General features: G+C 45.9%; 1 protein-coding gene across 2 annotated transcripts in view; it reads left to right on the top strand.

The window, feature by feature from the left end:
• Nucleotides 1-16,054, top strand: part of LOC147447253 (2-oxoglutarate (2OG) and Fe(II)-dependent oxygenase superfamily protein) — a 149,488-nt gene that overhangs the window by 86,016 nt on the left and 47,418 nt on the right. For both annotated transcript variants that reach the window (XM_086523102.1, XM_086523101.1), the window contains exons 8-9: nucleotides 11,405-11,473; nucleotides 14,215-14,320. In XM_086523102.1, the coding sequence (XP_086379228.1) occupies nucleotides 11,405-11,473; nucleotides 14,215-14,320 (175 nt within the window). The remainder of the gene's footprint in view (nucleotides 1-11,404; nucleotides 11,474-14,214; nucleotides 14,321-16,054) is intronic.

Here is a 16,054-nt window from a genome sequence, read left to right as displayed (position 1 = left end):
TGCTTCTCAAGAATGGATGCGTACAACCGTGCCAATGTGTGTCCAATCATGATAGTGCGACAATTCCCAAGGTCCATAGGGTCTCCAGACTTGAAGATAGGTACAATAGTAGATAAACTCCAAGTATCAAGCAGGCCCTCACACATGGCACGATTGAACATCACTGCTAGAAGCTATGTGAGTAGATCCCTAGCATGTATAAAATTCTCAGCCACTAAGCCATCATGATCATATGCTCTCCCAGTCCTCATCCTATCAATGGCCTTCTGCACCATCTCAGCAGTGAATAAAGCACGTGTGTGCCCATGGATCGGGGGGGTTGGGAAGGGGCGGCTGTCCAAGAACTGTGTACAAAGATGATGTGTACTGGCCCGCCGCCCGAGGCCTCTGTAGAGGTAATGGCCTGTACAACCTCGGGCGCAACGGGGGGAACCAGCATGCAATGTGTGTGGGCAGGGACTGTGCGACATTGGCGGTTTTTGGGTTTGGGGGGGAGTGTTCGGGCGGTGGGAGCGTGCGCGATAGAGGTCAGCAGCAGCAGCAGCGAGCGCGGGGGTGGAGGGCTGTGGGCAGCGCGAGCAGGAGGGTGCAAGGAGAGTCAGCACACACACACACACACACACACACACACACACACACACACACACACAGAGAGAGAGAGAGAGAGAGAGAGAGAGAGAGAGAGAGAGAGAGAGAGAGAGAGAGAGAGAGAGAGAGAGAGAGAGAGAGAGAGAGAGATGATATATTAACGTCTACAAAAGGCCAAAGTGACCTATGCGAGCAAAAAAGTTACAAGTGGTGAATCTAGTACAATGTCTCAGTATAACTAGAAAAAGGAGGAGGCAGGGGGGGGGGGGGATGAGAGCTGATACAATGAGTAGTCTGATATGGTAAGCGGATTAGGGGAGGGAGGGGAGGTCAGACGAAATCCCTTATCGGTTGGTGGCGAATCTCGTCAATATCGTCCATAGTCAGTACTCTGACTGGGCACCTCGCATGTCGAGCTAGGGTGATCCGGATCCTCTTTTGCAGCCTCCTCCAATACTGTGAAGCCCCCCGTAATCGTGGTCGTCTGGATCTCTCTAGCTCAATCGCCCGATCGATCAACGTACCTCTAGTGTGGGTGTGACATGAAGTTGAGCTCTGTTGTGGTGAACACTCCTATGGTTGCTCATTGTCTGGTTTAAAGAAATCTGTGATTTGCCTCTGAGACTGGCTCTCCCCTAATGTCCTTAGCAAGCTCTCCCTGTGTCTGCGTAGCTAGAGTAAAAACAGGCCTAGGCATCTCTGATCTGGGTATCTCATGACTCTAGAAAGTGGTCCGAAACCGTCTCTGAATAAGCAGTGAAAGCGGCCACAGATCTTATAGTACACAGGGCAGTGACATATGTAGTGCATCTCTGTCTCTGGCTCAATATGACATAAATGACAGAGACATGGGGGGAGTATGCCACATCTCTCTACACAGCATCAGGGCAGCCACCTTTGTCGGACCCACCAAAGACATGCCGAGAGATGTGTACTTTCTTTACTGCTGAGAGAGTAAGGAAAGCCATTGACAAGATGAAGACAGGGAGAGCACATGATCATGATGGTTTGGTAGCGCAGAGCATTTCATCCATGCCAGAGATATGCTTGCAGAGCTTCTTGCTATGATGTTTAATCGAGCCATGTATGAGGGTTTTCCTGAGACTTGGAGTATGTCCACGATCGTGCCTATCTTCAAGTTAGGAGATCCCATGATTCCTGGGAATTATCGCACAATCATGGTTGGTCACACATTGGCTAGGCTGTATGCATCTATTCTTGAGCTGGAGCTGAGTAGATGGGCAGAGAGAGAGGGCATACGAGCATCAGGGGAGGCAGGATTTAGGAGAGGTTTCTTTACTCTTGACGAGATTTTGACGCTTAGAGCTATTATTGAGGAGGGTAGACACCATGGCAGGAGGATCTATTGTAGCTTTGTAGATTTTTGCAAAGCTTTTGACACAATGCCGAGAGCTAGACTTATACGTAAACTAGAGGACATGGGTGTGCCCTCAAAGCTGATTTGTGGGATCTTGGCTTTATATAAGATAGAGGTAGGCCGAGTACGCACTACTGAGAGAGAGAGAGAGAGAGAGAGAGAGAGAGAGAGAGAGAGAGAGAGAGAGAGAGAGAGAGAGAGAGAGAGAGAGAGAAATGAAATGAAATGTAATATTAACGTCTTCAAAAGGCCAAAATGACTTATGAGACCAAAAGGTTACATGTGGTGAATCTATTACTAGGTCTGGGTACAAAAAGTACAAAGAGCTGAAAAGAAAATCTTGGTTAGGGGTGGGGTGAAAGCTGATACAAAGGGTGAGCTGATACAGTGGAGCTCTTTGACAGTAGAGGCATCATATACATATACATCAGTATCCAAAAGACTATAGAGGTTCAATGTGACACTCTATCATAAACTGGTGACGTGGTTGCTCAGTACACACACACACAGGCCCTGTTGGGAAATGCTGATGTGGCAGCTGCAGTGTACGAAAACCCGCAAAACCCGGCGCTTTTCATGGAAAGGCTAACGTGGCACTGGCTGTACGGAAGTCCACGTTTTCCGGCGCTTTTTATGGCAGTTCTGGCAGCTTTTGGCTACGTGAAACTCTACGTAAGAGAGAGAGCCTTAATTTTAAGCTTTGCTTTATTTTGCCAATCAATGGCTTGAGAGAGAAAAAAAAGATAGCTTTATTTTTAAAGTGCTTTTAATTGGCAGCTTTTGGGGCTCTGCTTTTAGCATCCCTTGTAAACCTTAATAATAGTGGCTTGGGCTCCACTTCTTAGAGCATCTAGACGCAGAGTCTGAGAGTGAGACCCTCCCACTCCCGTGTACTTTGTGCAACAAATTAATACAAAAAGAAATACCGAAAGGGGCGCCAGTCCTTGGGCCAATATCTCTAGGCACGGAACTTGTCTAGAATTCCTGTCGTGTCGTGGTAGAATCTTGACTTGGAGTGTCCAGGTCTGTTACAGTGGTATCAGAGCGCAGCCGATTTCTCTTCTACCAGGAAATCCGATCCTTTTTACGCGGCACTTATGGATTCTGACAGAGATCAATCGACTTCCTCTGCACCCGGAGATGCGGGAAGAGATCACGAAGAAGATTCACGTGAGGTGTACGGCCCGCCTCGGCCTACTCAGGCGTAGCTTAAAGAGATAGAGCGTCGACGATTGATTGACGATGCAACAAAGATGATGCTAAATTTTACGAAGCACCCGAAATTTGCAACATTTATGACGCAGACCTCCTTCGACAAGGTGCACTCACAGTGGCGGCAAACCTCAGAACCACCCCTCAAACCGGCACTCAAGAAACCTCCAACTCCAAGGATGTTTACAGAGCAAGAATTAGAAGAGGTGGTTGATACACGGATTTCTCAGTTTTTTGACGCGCAGAACAAAGCCCAAAAGCTCGACAAATAGCAGAAGAAAGGCACTGACTTCCTGGGTTATTTGGGTCGTCAGTTTACATTTGACTCGGCAAGAAAGCAGAAGAAGCATATGCGATTTGAAGGAGTACCCAATTCTTCTTCTTCTTCTTGTGCTTCTAGCTCCTCTAACTCGAGCGAAGAAGACAGAAAAGGGAAAAAGCGAAGCAAAAAGCAAAGCTTCGAAAAGGGCAAGAAAAAGGCAAAGAAGCGTAGATTTTGCCCAATTTCTGCTAGTTCTACAGAGGACTCATCTTCAGACAGTTCGGACTCTGATGATCACAACTTTTATGCAAAGAAGAAGAATTTTTATGAAGCCAACCAGTATGACTTTCTGGAGGATGAAAGCAAGGAAGTCCGAGAGTTTACACGTTTTCTAGATATTGAGATACTTCGAAGGCTTTGGCCTTCATACAACAATTTGACATAGCTTTCTCGGAGGGCGTTACTCAGAACACTCCAAGATTCGGAGGGCTACCTCTTACTTCAAGGGAAATGCTCGAACTTGGTTATCCACGCTTCTATTGAACAAGACAGCGCCAATTAAATGGCTGAAATTTAAAAGGATTTTTATTTCTTCTTGGTTGACTCAGGAGTACGAACGCGACATACGGATTGCTTGGAACCATCTTCGGATGACCAAGAAGGATACATTGGACGCATATTGCGAGAGATTCTGGAGCTCTTTTCTACCAGCCTCTTCATTTAAGAAGATCTCGTTCAAAGAACAAATTGAGCAGTTTACCTTGGGACTTCCTACAGAGATCCGAGATACACTGCTTAAAGAAAAAGTCAGATTCCATTCAGGAACTGATGAGTCATGCGAAACGGGGGTTTGCCATTCACTCAGGTAGTTTGACGTACCCCACAGATGAAATCATGACGCAAAGGAGCGAACAGACTTCCAACAATGAAAGTAGAAAGAGGAAGAGCAACCCAGAAAAGAAAGAAAAGGATGAACGACCCAAGCTCACTCTTCGAGAGAGAGCTCTCTACATGAAAGAGGGGAAGTGCTTTGAATGCGGGTAAACTGAGCATATCTCCGCGAGAAGCCCTAAAAAGGCACTGAGAGAACACAACGACAAGGATGAAGACATGCCTAAGGGTTGGAAAGCAGTTGAGAAACGTGGACGAAAAGACAAGATGAAAACAAGAGTGGTTCGAGATTGCATGGGTACTGACCCAAGCACGATTGACGAGAGTACAGAACTTTGCCAAACTTGGGGCAAAGTGAAAGACCAAGAAGCCCCGGTCTTCTTTGATGGAGGAGCCAAGGCCAACTTCATTTCACCTGAATTGTCGGCGCGGCTCGAGATCACACCCGATCGGATGGGACCACTAGCAGAGGGAGTTCTAGTGGCACCCGGTAGGGACGTAGCCATTACACATGTCATTGGCAAACTTCAGTTGCATTGTCAGGGGTATTTGGAAGGGTGTGATGTCTTCTTGGGAATTCCTTGGTACCACAAGAACAATGCCGTGGTCGACTCTCGGGTGAGAAAAGCGACTTTGACTACAGAGAAGGGCCGAACCATTGTACTCGATGTGAAACTTAAGGGCAAGTCTGTCCCTATTGTATCGGCTTCAGCCATTTCAAAATTAATGAAATCCAATCTGTTTGTTTACTCGATCTTTTTGAGAGAGTTGAATGATGAGTATAGGACAAATATGTCTGAACTTGACAAAGAACGCCAAGATTTTCTCCACACTCATGCCGATTTCTTTTCAGAGGGCCTGCCAGGCGAGTTACCACCCACTTGTCCTGAGGATCATACCATTGATTTGATACCTGGAAGCACACCACGGAACCGGCCACCTTACCGAGTGAGCCAAGCCCAGAACGAAGAAATTATGAACCAAGTGAAAGACCTCTCGGAAAAGGGTCTTGTCTAGCCCAGTACTTCACCGTATTGCTCTCCAATGTTGTTGGTTTGAAGAAAGACGGGTCTTGGAGAATGTGCATCGATTATAGAGCTCTCAATAAAATCACTATCAAGAACAGATTTCTGATTCCTAGGATCGATGATATTCTTGAGTCTTGACCGACTAGAGGGATCCTCATGTTTTAGCGGGATTGATTTGAAGAGTGGATATCATCAGAATCACGCCGGGAGATGTCTACAAGACAGCTTTTAGGACGACTTTTGGGTTATTTCAGTTTTTGGTGATGCCTTTTGGCCTAACCAATGCTCCTGCGACATTTAATCAGATGATAGACAAGATTTTTTGAGAGTACAGACTATTTGTTGGCACTTTCTTTGACAACATCATTGTTTTCTCCAAGGATGAGGTAGAACATAGAGAACATCTGCTAGAGGTCTTTCAGGCATTACAAGATCACAAGTTGGTAATTAATGCGAAGAAAATTGAACTTTTCCTACCTGAGATACACTTTTTGGGACACATTGTCTCAGCAGCAGGTGTGCAGATGGACCCGGCCAAGATAGAGACTATCCGTGATTGGCCCGATTTGAAGAATGTCCATGAAGTTAGAAGCTTCTTGGGCTTGTGTTCGTAGTATAGGCGGTTCATTAGAAAGTTTGCAGAGGTTGCTTCCCCTTCGCATTTGTTGATGCAGAAAGGAGTCCCTTTCTGCATTTGTTGACGTAGAAAGGAGTCCCTTTCTCGTGGGGACCCACAGAGGTGACTGCCTTTCAGACATTGAAAGAGAAATTGACTACAGGACCAGTTTTGACTTCGCCGGCCTTGCAGAAGTCATTTGAAGTATATTGTGATGCTTGTGGTCGTAATCTGGGTGCGGTCTTAATGCAAGAAGGCCATGTCATTGCCTACGAGAGCAGACTGTTCTCAAGGCCGGAATTGACATCACAGATTTATGAGAGAGCTTTTGGCGGTTATCCATGCTCTTACTCAATGGCGACATTACCTACTCGGAGCGGATTTTACTGTCTTCACAGACCATCAGAGTTTACGCTACTTCTTGTCACGGAAGCAGCTATCGAAAAAGCAGATGCGGTGGGCGAACATCTTGTCACAGTTTCATGCGTGACTTGGACATGGCTTTTGCCAAGGTCCGCGAGGCTTTGCAGAAATCAGAAGAAAGACAAAAAAAGGTAGCAAATCGCCATCGTCGTGATTTGAAATTGAAGGACGATTGGGTGCACTTACGTTTTGAGAAGGCTTGAGAAAGAAAAAGGGAAAGGAGAGGCTTTTTTCAAAGCTTAGTATGCGATACTACGGACCTTTCCAGATTTTCGAAAAGATAAATGATGTCTCCTTTAGACTGAAGCTGCCCGATACTTCGAGAATTCACAATGCTTTTCATGTGAGTCTCTTGAAGCCTTTTAAAGGCGATGTGCCCGAAGATGGGGAGCCTGATGAGCAACCCGAAGTGGAAGTAAACGAGGAGATCCTTGTTCTAGATATTGGCACATAAAGACAGAAAGATTAGGGGTAAAGTGATAAGGCGGTTCTTGGTTAAATTCAAGAACTATCGTGCATTGGATGCGAAGTGGATGGAGGAGGAGGACCTAGCAGATACTCCTGAGATTGTGAATCTTTACCTTGAAGCATTCGGTTTAGCATAGTCTATTCCGATAGAACCCCGAACTCAGCTTGGGCGGAATTTGTTGCAGCGGGTATGCACAAGAGGGGAGTTGCTCCGTTCCTTTGTCAACAGATTTCCTCGATTTTTGATATTAAATTCACTGATGTCTCTTTGAGTTTCAGGGATACTATGAGCTGATAGTATTTTGCTGTATGACTTTATGAACTGGAATTCCCGATAATATGATACTGATTTGTTCTTGACTTGTTTAAGTGCAGGAACTGATAGACGAAATGACTGCAGCATTTTGGTCTGAACGATCTTGATAGACATGGTTGCAATAAGGATTAGTCAATCGGGCATCTGTGAGATCGCGAGTGGATCTAGATGCGATTGCTAAATACGTTGCTGATAATTCATGGTTTGAGATCTGGATGAATATTGAATGTGATTTGTGATGTGATGTCCTGCGATGTGACTCTCGATTGGTACATATGCTAGATGTGTGTTCCTAGTGCGTCGGTATTAACAATCAGTGTCTGCTAAGACAGTTTATGGCTTCTGTCTGTTTTGCAGTGTAATCGAGGGCGATTACAATGCTTTCAAGAGGAGGGTATGTCACAAATTGGTGACGTGGCTGCCTAGTACACACACACACCCGCCCTGCTGGGAAATGCTGACGTGGCAACTGCAGTGTACAGAAACCTGCAGAACCTTGCGCATTTCACAAAAAGGCTGACGTGGCACTGGCTGTACGGAAGTCTGCGTTTTCCGGTGCTTTTTATGGCAGTTCTGGCAGCTTTTGGCTATGTGAAACTCTACGCAAGAGAGGGAGAGCCTTAATTTTAAGCTTTGCTTTATTTTGCCAAGCAATGGCTTGAGAGAGAAAAAAAAGATAGCTTTATTTTTAATTGGCAGCTTTTGGGGCTCTGCTTTTAGCATCCCTTGTAAACCTTTATAATAGTGGCTTGGGCTCCCACTTCTCAGAGCATCTGGACGCAGAGTCTGAGAGTGAGACCCTCCCACTCCTGTGTACTTTGTGCAACAGATTAATACAAAAACAAATACCGAAAGGGGTGCCAGTCTTTGGGGCCAATATCTGTAGGCACGGAAGTCCGCCGGGCCGTGTCGAATCAATTACGAACTGTAAACTGTTTCGAAGTGAATTCCTGTCGTGTCGCGGTAGAATCTTGACTTGGTGTGTCCAAGTCTGTTACATCCTCCAGGTAAGCACTTTGTCGGGAGGGCTCCTATGTCACGCTAGTATCGTATGGATCCTCCGTCGAAATCTGCAACAATGTCAAGAGGGCTCCCTCATCCGTCGGCGACGAGACCGCCCCAACTCTATCGCCTGATCAAGCAGTAAGCCTTTGGTGCCTCTGGTGCTGCTATGCTGTGGAGGTTGCTCGAACTTCTTTGTCTATGACTTAAAGAAATCTGTAATCTGCCGCCATCGCTAGATCTCTCTCATTGTGCCCCTCTTCAAGAGGTCCTCTCTGTGTCTGCGAATTTCTAGTAAGTATAATCGGAGGCATCTCTGATCCTGGTATCTCATGACTCTAGAAAGTGGTTCAAAACCCTCTCTGAATAGACAGTGAAAGCAGCCTCGTATCTCATAGTATACTAGGCAGTGACATATGTAATGCAGCTCTGTCTCGACCTCTATTTGGCATACCTTGCAAAGTATCCAATTAAATCAAGTCCTGTCTGATCAGCCTGGTATAATCTCTACCCTAGTGAGAGAGATGGAGGGTGCATCCAGAGAGTACTGAAATGGGGGTAGCTGATCTATACTAAAGCCATGTAACTGAAACCAAGATGCCATCTCTGCATACCAGCATGATCTATCTCCCTGCAATGCGAGCTATGGCGAAGACTCTAGTGCTAATCGAGCATATCTGTCTCTAGGGAGAGCCCATGTGCTATGCATAAATAAAACTGATCAAGTGAGTGCCTCCACTACCAATGGAGGAGCAGCAAGCTCCACCTTAACAATGTCGTGTGGTAATGAGACCTTGGCCCTAATCATCCGAGAAATCATAGACACCAAGGGCCTCTCCATACATCTCCATCCATCGGTACTGCCAGCTCTGCTATGATGATCAAATGAGGGGCCCCATTTCTCCACTCCGTACATCATGACCGAAGTGACCAAAGTGTCAAAGAGCCAAAGCTTTGTCCAAGGTTCTTGGAACTGAACCTGCAAACATATCCTCTCAAGTCTCCCCAATGCTGCATAGGCTCTTGTCAATCGCGTATCTGCTGCCCGCCTAGGGAAGATGGGCTTATTCCTTGGAGATGATCTCACACTCTCGCAACTTGCTCATATGAAAGAAGTTATGCCCGAGATAATGACAGGTCGAGAGAAGGGGAAAGTGGCCTTCTACAGGGATGGACGAGTGGTTATTCTGGAGAGGCGCCCCGCATGACAGCGCAAGACCTGTGGGGACCACACTCAGAGTAGCTACATGGAATTGTAATGGATCTTTGCGCCTTGATGTATGGGCCTTTGAGGATAGTTTCATAGGGAAGGACATCATTTTCTACTATGAGACGCATCAGGTCTCGAGGTAATCCATGCCACATGTGAGCGGATATTGTTGGGAGACAGCTTGTAGACAAGAGACTCAATCAGAGCATAGAGGACGAGGTTCAGGAGGAGTGGCAGTCTGATTCAAGGAGGAGCTACAGGCTCTGATACATATAGCTCGGAGGGATGAGCATGCTAGGTACATGTGGGTGAGATTGAAGCTGACACAAGCAGATACCTCTACATCACTATTTGCTATTTCCCTCCTAGTATGTCAGTATATGCATCACCTAAAGGACGTTCCTCCTTTTCTATTTTGGATCATGTTATATAAGAGTTTTCCAGGGATAGTGACATTATTATCTTAGGGGATTTCAATGCTACGACGGCCCATCACCAGAGAGTATTCTATGATACCTCAGAGGAGTTGATGCAGGAGCTTGATATTACAGAATTGGGCCTATCTAGATTATCACAGGATGAGGAGCACACCGAGTATGGAAGATACTTGATTGATATGGGGACTGCACATAGATTGGCCATTTTGAATGGCCTACAAATATTCCCTACAATAGGTGGTTTTACATGCTTTCCACATCGGCATGGCGCTAGTACAATGGATTATGCTATGTCTCCGCGAGGACTCATTCCTTCCTTTCAAGATTTCACGGTGGGAACTAGGTCTGTTGGGGTATTAGTCGATCATGCTATCTTGTCTTTCACTCTATCGTTCCAGTTCAGCGCAACTCCATTGGGAGAGGCCTCCACACATACTCGGTATACTCTCACGAGGGAGATGGATCCCGTGTACACTGATGAGATATACATGTAGCTATGCACTTAGGAGCCAGGACGGCCACTAGATGAGCTCACCCAGATTTTGACAGAGATGCTCTATGATGCATCATCAGAGGCATATCCCAGCCTACACGGAGATGATCTGGGAGCATGCCTTAGAATAGTTGGTATGATGAGGAGTGTAGAGAGACGAGGATCAAATTTCAAAGAGAGGTGCTCATGAGTATTGCTACACATAGACAATCACAGATTATCTTTCGCCGCCTAGTGAGACGAAAGAAGAGGGCTTACCTATCTTACTTAGAGCGTGATCTGTATCAGTTTTTTATGAGTCAGGACTCTAGTGAGGCATGGAGGCTTTTCCATGAGCACTCTCCACCGCCATCCATCACTTCCACAGAGACATGGGGGGAAATGCTACATCTCTCTATATAGCATCGGGGCAGCCACCTTTGCCTGGCCCTCCAGAGGCATGCCCAGAGACATGTACTTTCTTTACTGCTAAGAGGGTAAGGAAAGCCATTGACAGGATGAAGATAGGAAGAGAACAGGATCATGATGGTTTGGTAGCAAAGCACTTCATCCATGCCAAAGATATGCTTGCAGAGCCTCTTGCGATGATGTTTAATAGAGCCATGTATGAGGGTTTTCCTAAGACTTGGAGTATGTCCACGATTGTTCCTATCTTCAAGTCGGGAGATCCTATGCTTCCCGGGAATTACGGCACCATCATGGTTGGTCACACTCTGGCTAGGCTATATGCATCAATTCTTGAGCATGAGTTAAGTAGACGGGCAGAGAGAGAGGGCATACGGGCAGCATGACGGGCAGGGTTGAGGAGAGGTTTCTCCACTCTTGACCATATTTTGACTCTCAAAGCCATGATTGAGGAGGGTAGACACCATGGCAGTAGGATCTATTGTAGCTTTGTGGATTTCCGCAAAGCCTTTGATACAGTTCCACGAGCCAGACTCGTACGCAGATTGCAAGACATTGGGGTGCCCATAGAGCTGATTTGGGGGATTTTAGCTTTATGAATGAGAGAGAGAGAGAGAGAGAGAGAGAGAGAGAGAGAGAGAGAGAGAGAGAGGCTAATATGCACACTTGGTTTAGCTCTCAAGGCTCTTGGGAGACTGATGCTGGATGTTGGTTTGCTCGTAGCCCACCACTGTGATAAATATGGTATGCATAACTTTACTGTGTGATGGTGTTTTTCGTTTGTTTTAATGCCTTTTTCTGTTTCATATGTTAGTTAAATAAAATGACTCAAAGCCAATGTCGTTTTGGAAGATCCTACTAGCCATTAGTCAAATGGATGAATTGTAATAATCAAAAGCTGTGGATCAAAAGAAGAATGAAAACGATGAATATGTGGTTAAAAATGATCCTTGTGGAGAGGTATTTAAATCTCATGCTATGCTTGGCAATGTTTCAGTGTGATGATGCTTTTAAGCAAGTGGTGAATGTTTGGAAGGTGAAAAACATCAAGATGAGGCAGCAATTACGATGACATCCCTTTGATATAGATATACATGATGTGAAAGACCTTTTCATGAGAAGATAGAGCTAGAGGTAGTGGTGGATATGCCTGAGGTGAAAGACCTTTGATATAGATATACATGATGTGAAAGACCTTTTCATGAGAAGATAGAGCTAGAGGTAGTGGTGGATATGCCTGAGGACACGTAAAGGCCAAAGTTGATGTGTTGGTAGAGAAGATGATAAGAGATTATCTACATGATGCCTACCTTGATGAGTCTGCATATTAGAGTTGATTGGTTTATGCACGTCATAAGGATTGGAGAAGAAAATTTGTTTGATCTAGGAATAGAATTTGTTTTTCTTATGTGTGTGGATGCTATACGCTTTGGGCATTTGATCCAAGTTGGTGGTTGCTCTCTTGGCATCCCTACAAGGAAACCTGTGTGTCTCTCAACAAGTCTATGTTTGGTGAGAGTGGCTTGACTACAAAGCCAAGCTGGAAAAAGCAAGTTGTGTATATCCATTTGTGCACATAGTTGCGTGAACATGCAAGTGCTTACGACAGAGACTGTCGAGTCCACTTCTTTATACCTGGAGAATGTTCCCAAGCCGGATAGGCAAACAGCAGTACTTCAGCTCGTCCAACAAGGTCATAGATCCTGTCTACAAAGGGAAATAAGAAGGAAGGAGATCAATGTGAGTGCCTCCTAGCCAGGTACAAATAATTTGTGCTGTATGATGCTGAACAAAGTGGTGTACCGACTTATCTGGCTAAACCTCCTTCCTTGTCAAAGAAGGTAGAGGCATAGCATAGGACGTTGCCTGCTGCCCAACAAGGAGGTAGAGCCTTCTGAATGGCGCATCAAGTACACCTGCACCTGAATTGGAGCTAGGCAATCGTCACTGTGTAACTTCCAAGGTATGGGACTGCAGTCTAGAACATGTGCAACACAGGCAGCAAGGTAGGGGTAAGAGGTAGTGGAGCTGGGGCAGGAACCAATGGAGGAGGCACAGGATCAGCTATGATGGAAGGATGAGGGTGTCGAGGAGTGAGATCTAGTCAAGGGGTTGGAGTCGGCAAAGCAAGGATGGGCAAGGAACCAGCTGGTGGCAGCTAATGGATGGAAATCTCTCTGTCACAAAGAAAGGGCCTGGCTAATTGGGATGTTGATGATGGGGTGGTGGAGAAGGGATGGAGGGGAAAGGTATCTGTAGCTGAAAAGTAGGGCTGGAGGAGTAGCTGAAACCTGCAATGCGGCCAGAGAAGCACTTTGGGAAGTAACCATTGGCGTAGCAGGAGCCTGCAGATAGAGGCTATGTGACAGACGAGTCCTTTGATGGGAACTTTAATATGGGTTATTGATGTGCTTAGTCCGCCTCAATTGAAGAATAGAGCAGATGAACCAGCAAAAGAGAAACCAGGAAGAGTGAAAAGGGAGGAGTATTTAAAGGAAAAAAAGGTGTTCGTAAGGGAATCCATCATTTCACCACTGAAGGAATGAAGAAAGATAGTCTTCTATTTATCATCATGTCAAGACACCTAAATACTCTTCCCTATGAGGATCGTCAGTTTTTGGTGATATATAGTTCAAGAGGTTTGAGTTGGAACTATTTTTCATTGTGTGCCCCATCTATGGTACACCCAGAGTGGAACGTGTCAATACTGATGGATTGATGTGTCCTGCACACCGACATTGAGCCTCTACAGGATGTTGATAAGAGTCTCTTTCTATCTATCTAAAGCACCATGCCCTGAGCCCAATGCCCATTGTCTGAGACCTCTAATGTGAACCAATATACATAACAGATGTCCATCTCATGCATGCCATTTTACACGTATGGCATGCAACCTTCACGTGTCTCTGCTATCTTTGTGTCTCATGTCTTAAGTAAGAATTATCTTTGAGCTCAACTTCCAAAGTATAAGCTCGATATGATTTGTTAAAGTTTGTTCGATGCTTAAATGTTTAGATTTTTCTAGTCCAACACTATCATTCTGACAAAAGACTCTTCCAATGAGACACCTTTGTATGTGGCAACAAAGACTATGCATGGAACACATGCAAGTCAAGAATCTCTCTCAGATGGAGGAGGAAGTAGACATAAGGAGAGAAGAGATCAAGGCAAACACCCTCGCCCGCTACTGGCACGATGGGATAGGTCACAGGTGGCAATTTCCTTAGAAATAGCTCGTTGTATTATTAATTTTTAATGCATCTGTTTGCCGAGGTATGACTGGAGATTTCCAGTAAGACTTAAGATTCAATCCATGGTTGCGTCAATGATCATCTCCTACAGAGCCTCACCTCCGGTGAAACATTTTTATAACGATTGTATATGGCTCCAGATCAAGGAACTTGAGAGGTTTTTGGGGTGTCAAACTTAATGCTTGTCAACATTGATGTAAAGATTAGTTTGAACTCACTAGGCTATTGTTGCAGTTGAGTCCAAGTGCTCTACTGCGGAAGGCGACAAGCTGGAAGATCTACTGAGGAACTCACAATATCACAAAGGCCGTCTCCTTCATTATTTCCCCTCCCTCACAAGGTACTCTGTAGATGCATTACGAACAATAGTATTTATGGTTTTTGATCTATTAGTCATATTCTGTTTTTGCAAATTGAAAGGTGCTGTCATGAGTTGGAAAAACATTGGGAATGAACTTTGCTGTTAAATTTGGATGAGGTTTAAGTGAACGTTGTTTAATAATGAATCCTAACCACATAAGCACCATTTTATGTGTCTGTTTGGCAAGGGCTCTGTTATGGGGCTGCCTGGGATTTACTTCTTGATGGCTTGTGCCACCATCTAGCCATGTCCTACCATCTTCATTAAGTAGTCAAAAATGTTTACCAGTTAAAACACAGCTCTATGAAGGGGTCCTCACAGACACAAGTGAAGCTTAAGCCACAGAATTTGAATAAGAGTTAAAGTCTGGGCATTGAATATTTCACAACTTTTTTTTTTTTGAGAGAAAGATCCTTCTATTAGTTAATAAAACTGCCCATAGGGCTACAACCACCTCTACCAAAGAGGGCTACAACAATCAGAAAGGGAGACTCTCCCAATGAAAAAACAGCATATGTACAATTAGGGCTAAATCAAGAGTTGGGGGGAGGGAAAAGCCACATAGGTGGACGGTAGTGCCATCTGAGCTCACCCCGGACAATGGTGAAGAAAGGCCCGGGGCGCCAAAGTCGAAGGAACGCCTCTCTACGCTCCCGGTCGGAGCTGCCTTGAAGTCTCTCCAACTATCCCCTGAGAGTATGGATCAACTCTAGCCAAAAATCTGGAACAGTATCCGTTGGTGGTACAAGACGAGCCTCGAAGATGCGGAAGCAGCAGGCCCGCCAAATGAATCAGTGTCAGCCAGGCCACAGACGAGCTCCCAACACACCTCCCGCTCACTCCACTCCCGTGGGGTAAGCTCCGCAGCAGGCTGGAGTGTAGGTCGGCCCCCCTGTATCACTATCATCCTGTGGCCTCTGTCTCAAGAGCTGCTGGGTCCGGATCTATGACACAAGTCCTCCCCCAGATGCCCACAACTCGGATCCTCTAAAAACAACACTCTGCAACTTGTGGGGCCTCTACCGAGACTGTGTAATCGACCCTTGCCCCTGTAATTGATAAAACATGGAGGGTACAGTCTCTAAGCAAGCCCGAACTACGATGAGGACCTCCAGTCGCGTGAAGACCCCCATCCATCTGGGCGCTGCTGACTCGAGAGGTGTAAGCCTCGCAGCTGGTACTGCCTCTGTGATGTCCTGACACATGCTCTGCACCCCTCTCATGCCATGTAGCTGGATGCTCTAAAGCTCCTATGACAAACCTGAGAACTGCAGCCAGTCACCTAGAGTGCGTGCTGGACCCTCTGCCAAGGGACCCTCAAAAACATGAGGACCAACAAAGTGGCACTCTTTGAGTGTTGACCATGGGGTTCCAAACAAGGGGCTGTCTCAGGCGCTCCTCCGTGCAAGTGAGCCTGCTTCGCTCCAGGCCTCTCCGCAGCTACTCCCTGGAGCGAAGCAGGCTCACAGAAAAACGATCCTCTAGTATCCTGCTCATACCAACTCTGTGCATCATTATGAAAATCCATCTAATGGAAGGTCTCCAAGGGCCTCCTGCTTGAGCCACTCTAGCTCTAAGCCACTGAAGCAAAAACTCCTCTAGGGCTCCTCTTATGGAAGCAATCCTCTGACAACAAACTTCCCAAGAAGGGCTCCGCTTTGCTGTGCTGGGTCTATGATCCCCAACCCCTCTTGAGAACAAGGTAGAGTGATG

The sequence above is a fragment of the Adiantum capillus-veneris genome, chromosome 11 (assembly GCF_014529385.1).
Source record: "Adiantum capillus-veneris isolate H3 chromosome 11, ASM1452938v2, whole genome shotgun sequence".
Taxonomy (NCBI): domain Eukaryota; kingdom Viridiplantae; phylum Streptophyta; class Polypodiopsida; order Polypodiales; family Pteridaceae; genus Adiantum; species Adiantum capillus-veneris.
The sequence above is the reverse complement of the archived record's forward strand: the minus strand, read 5'-3'. Positions and strand labels throughout refer to the sequence as shown.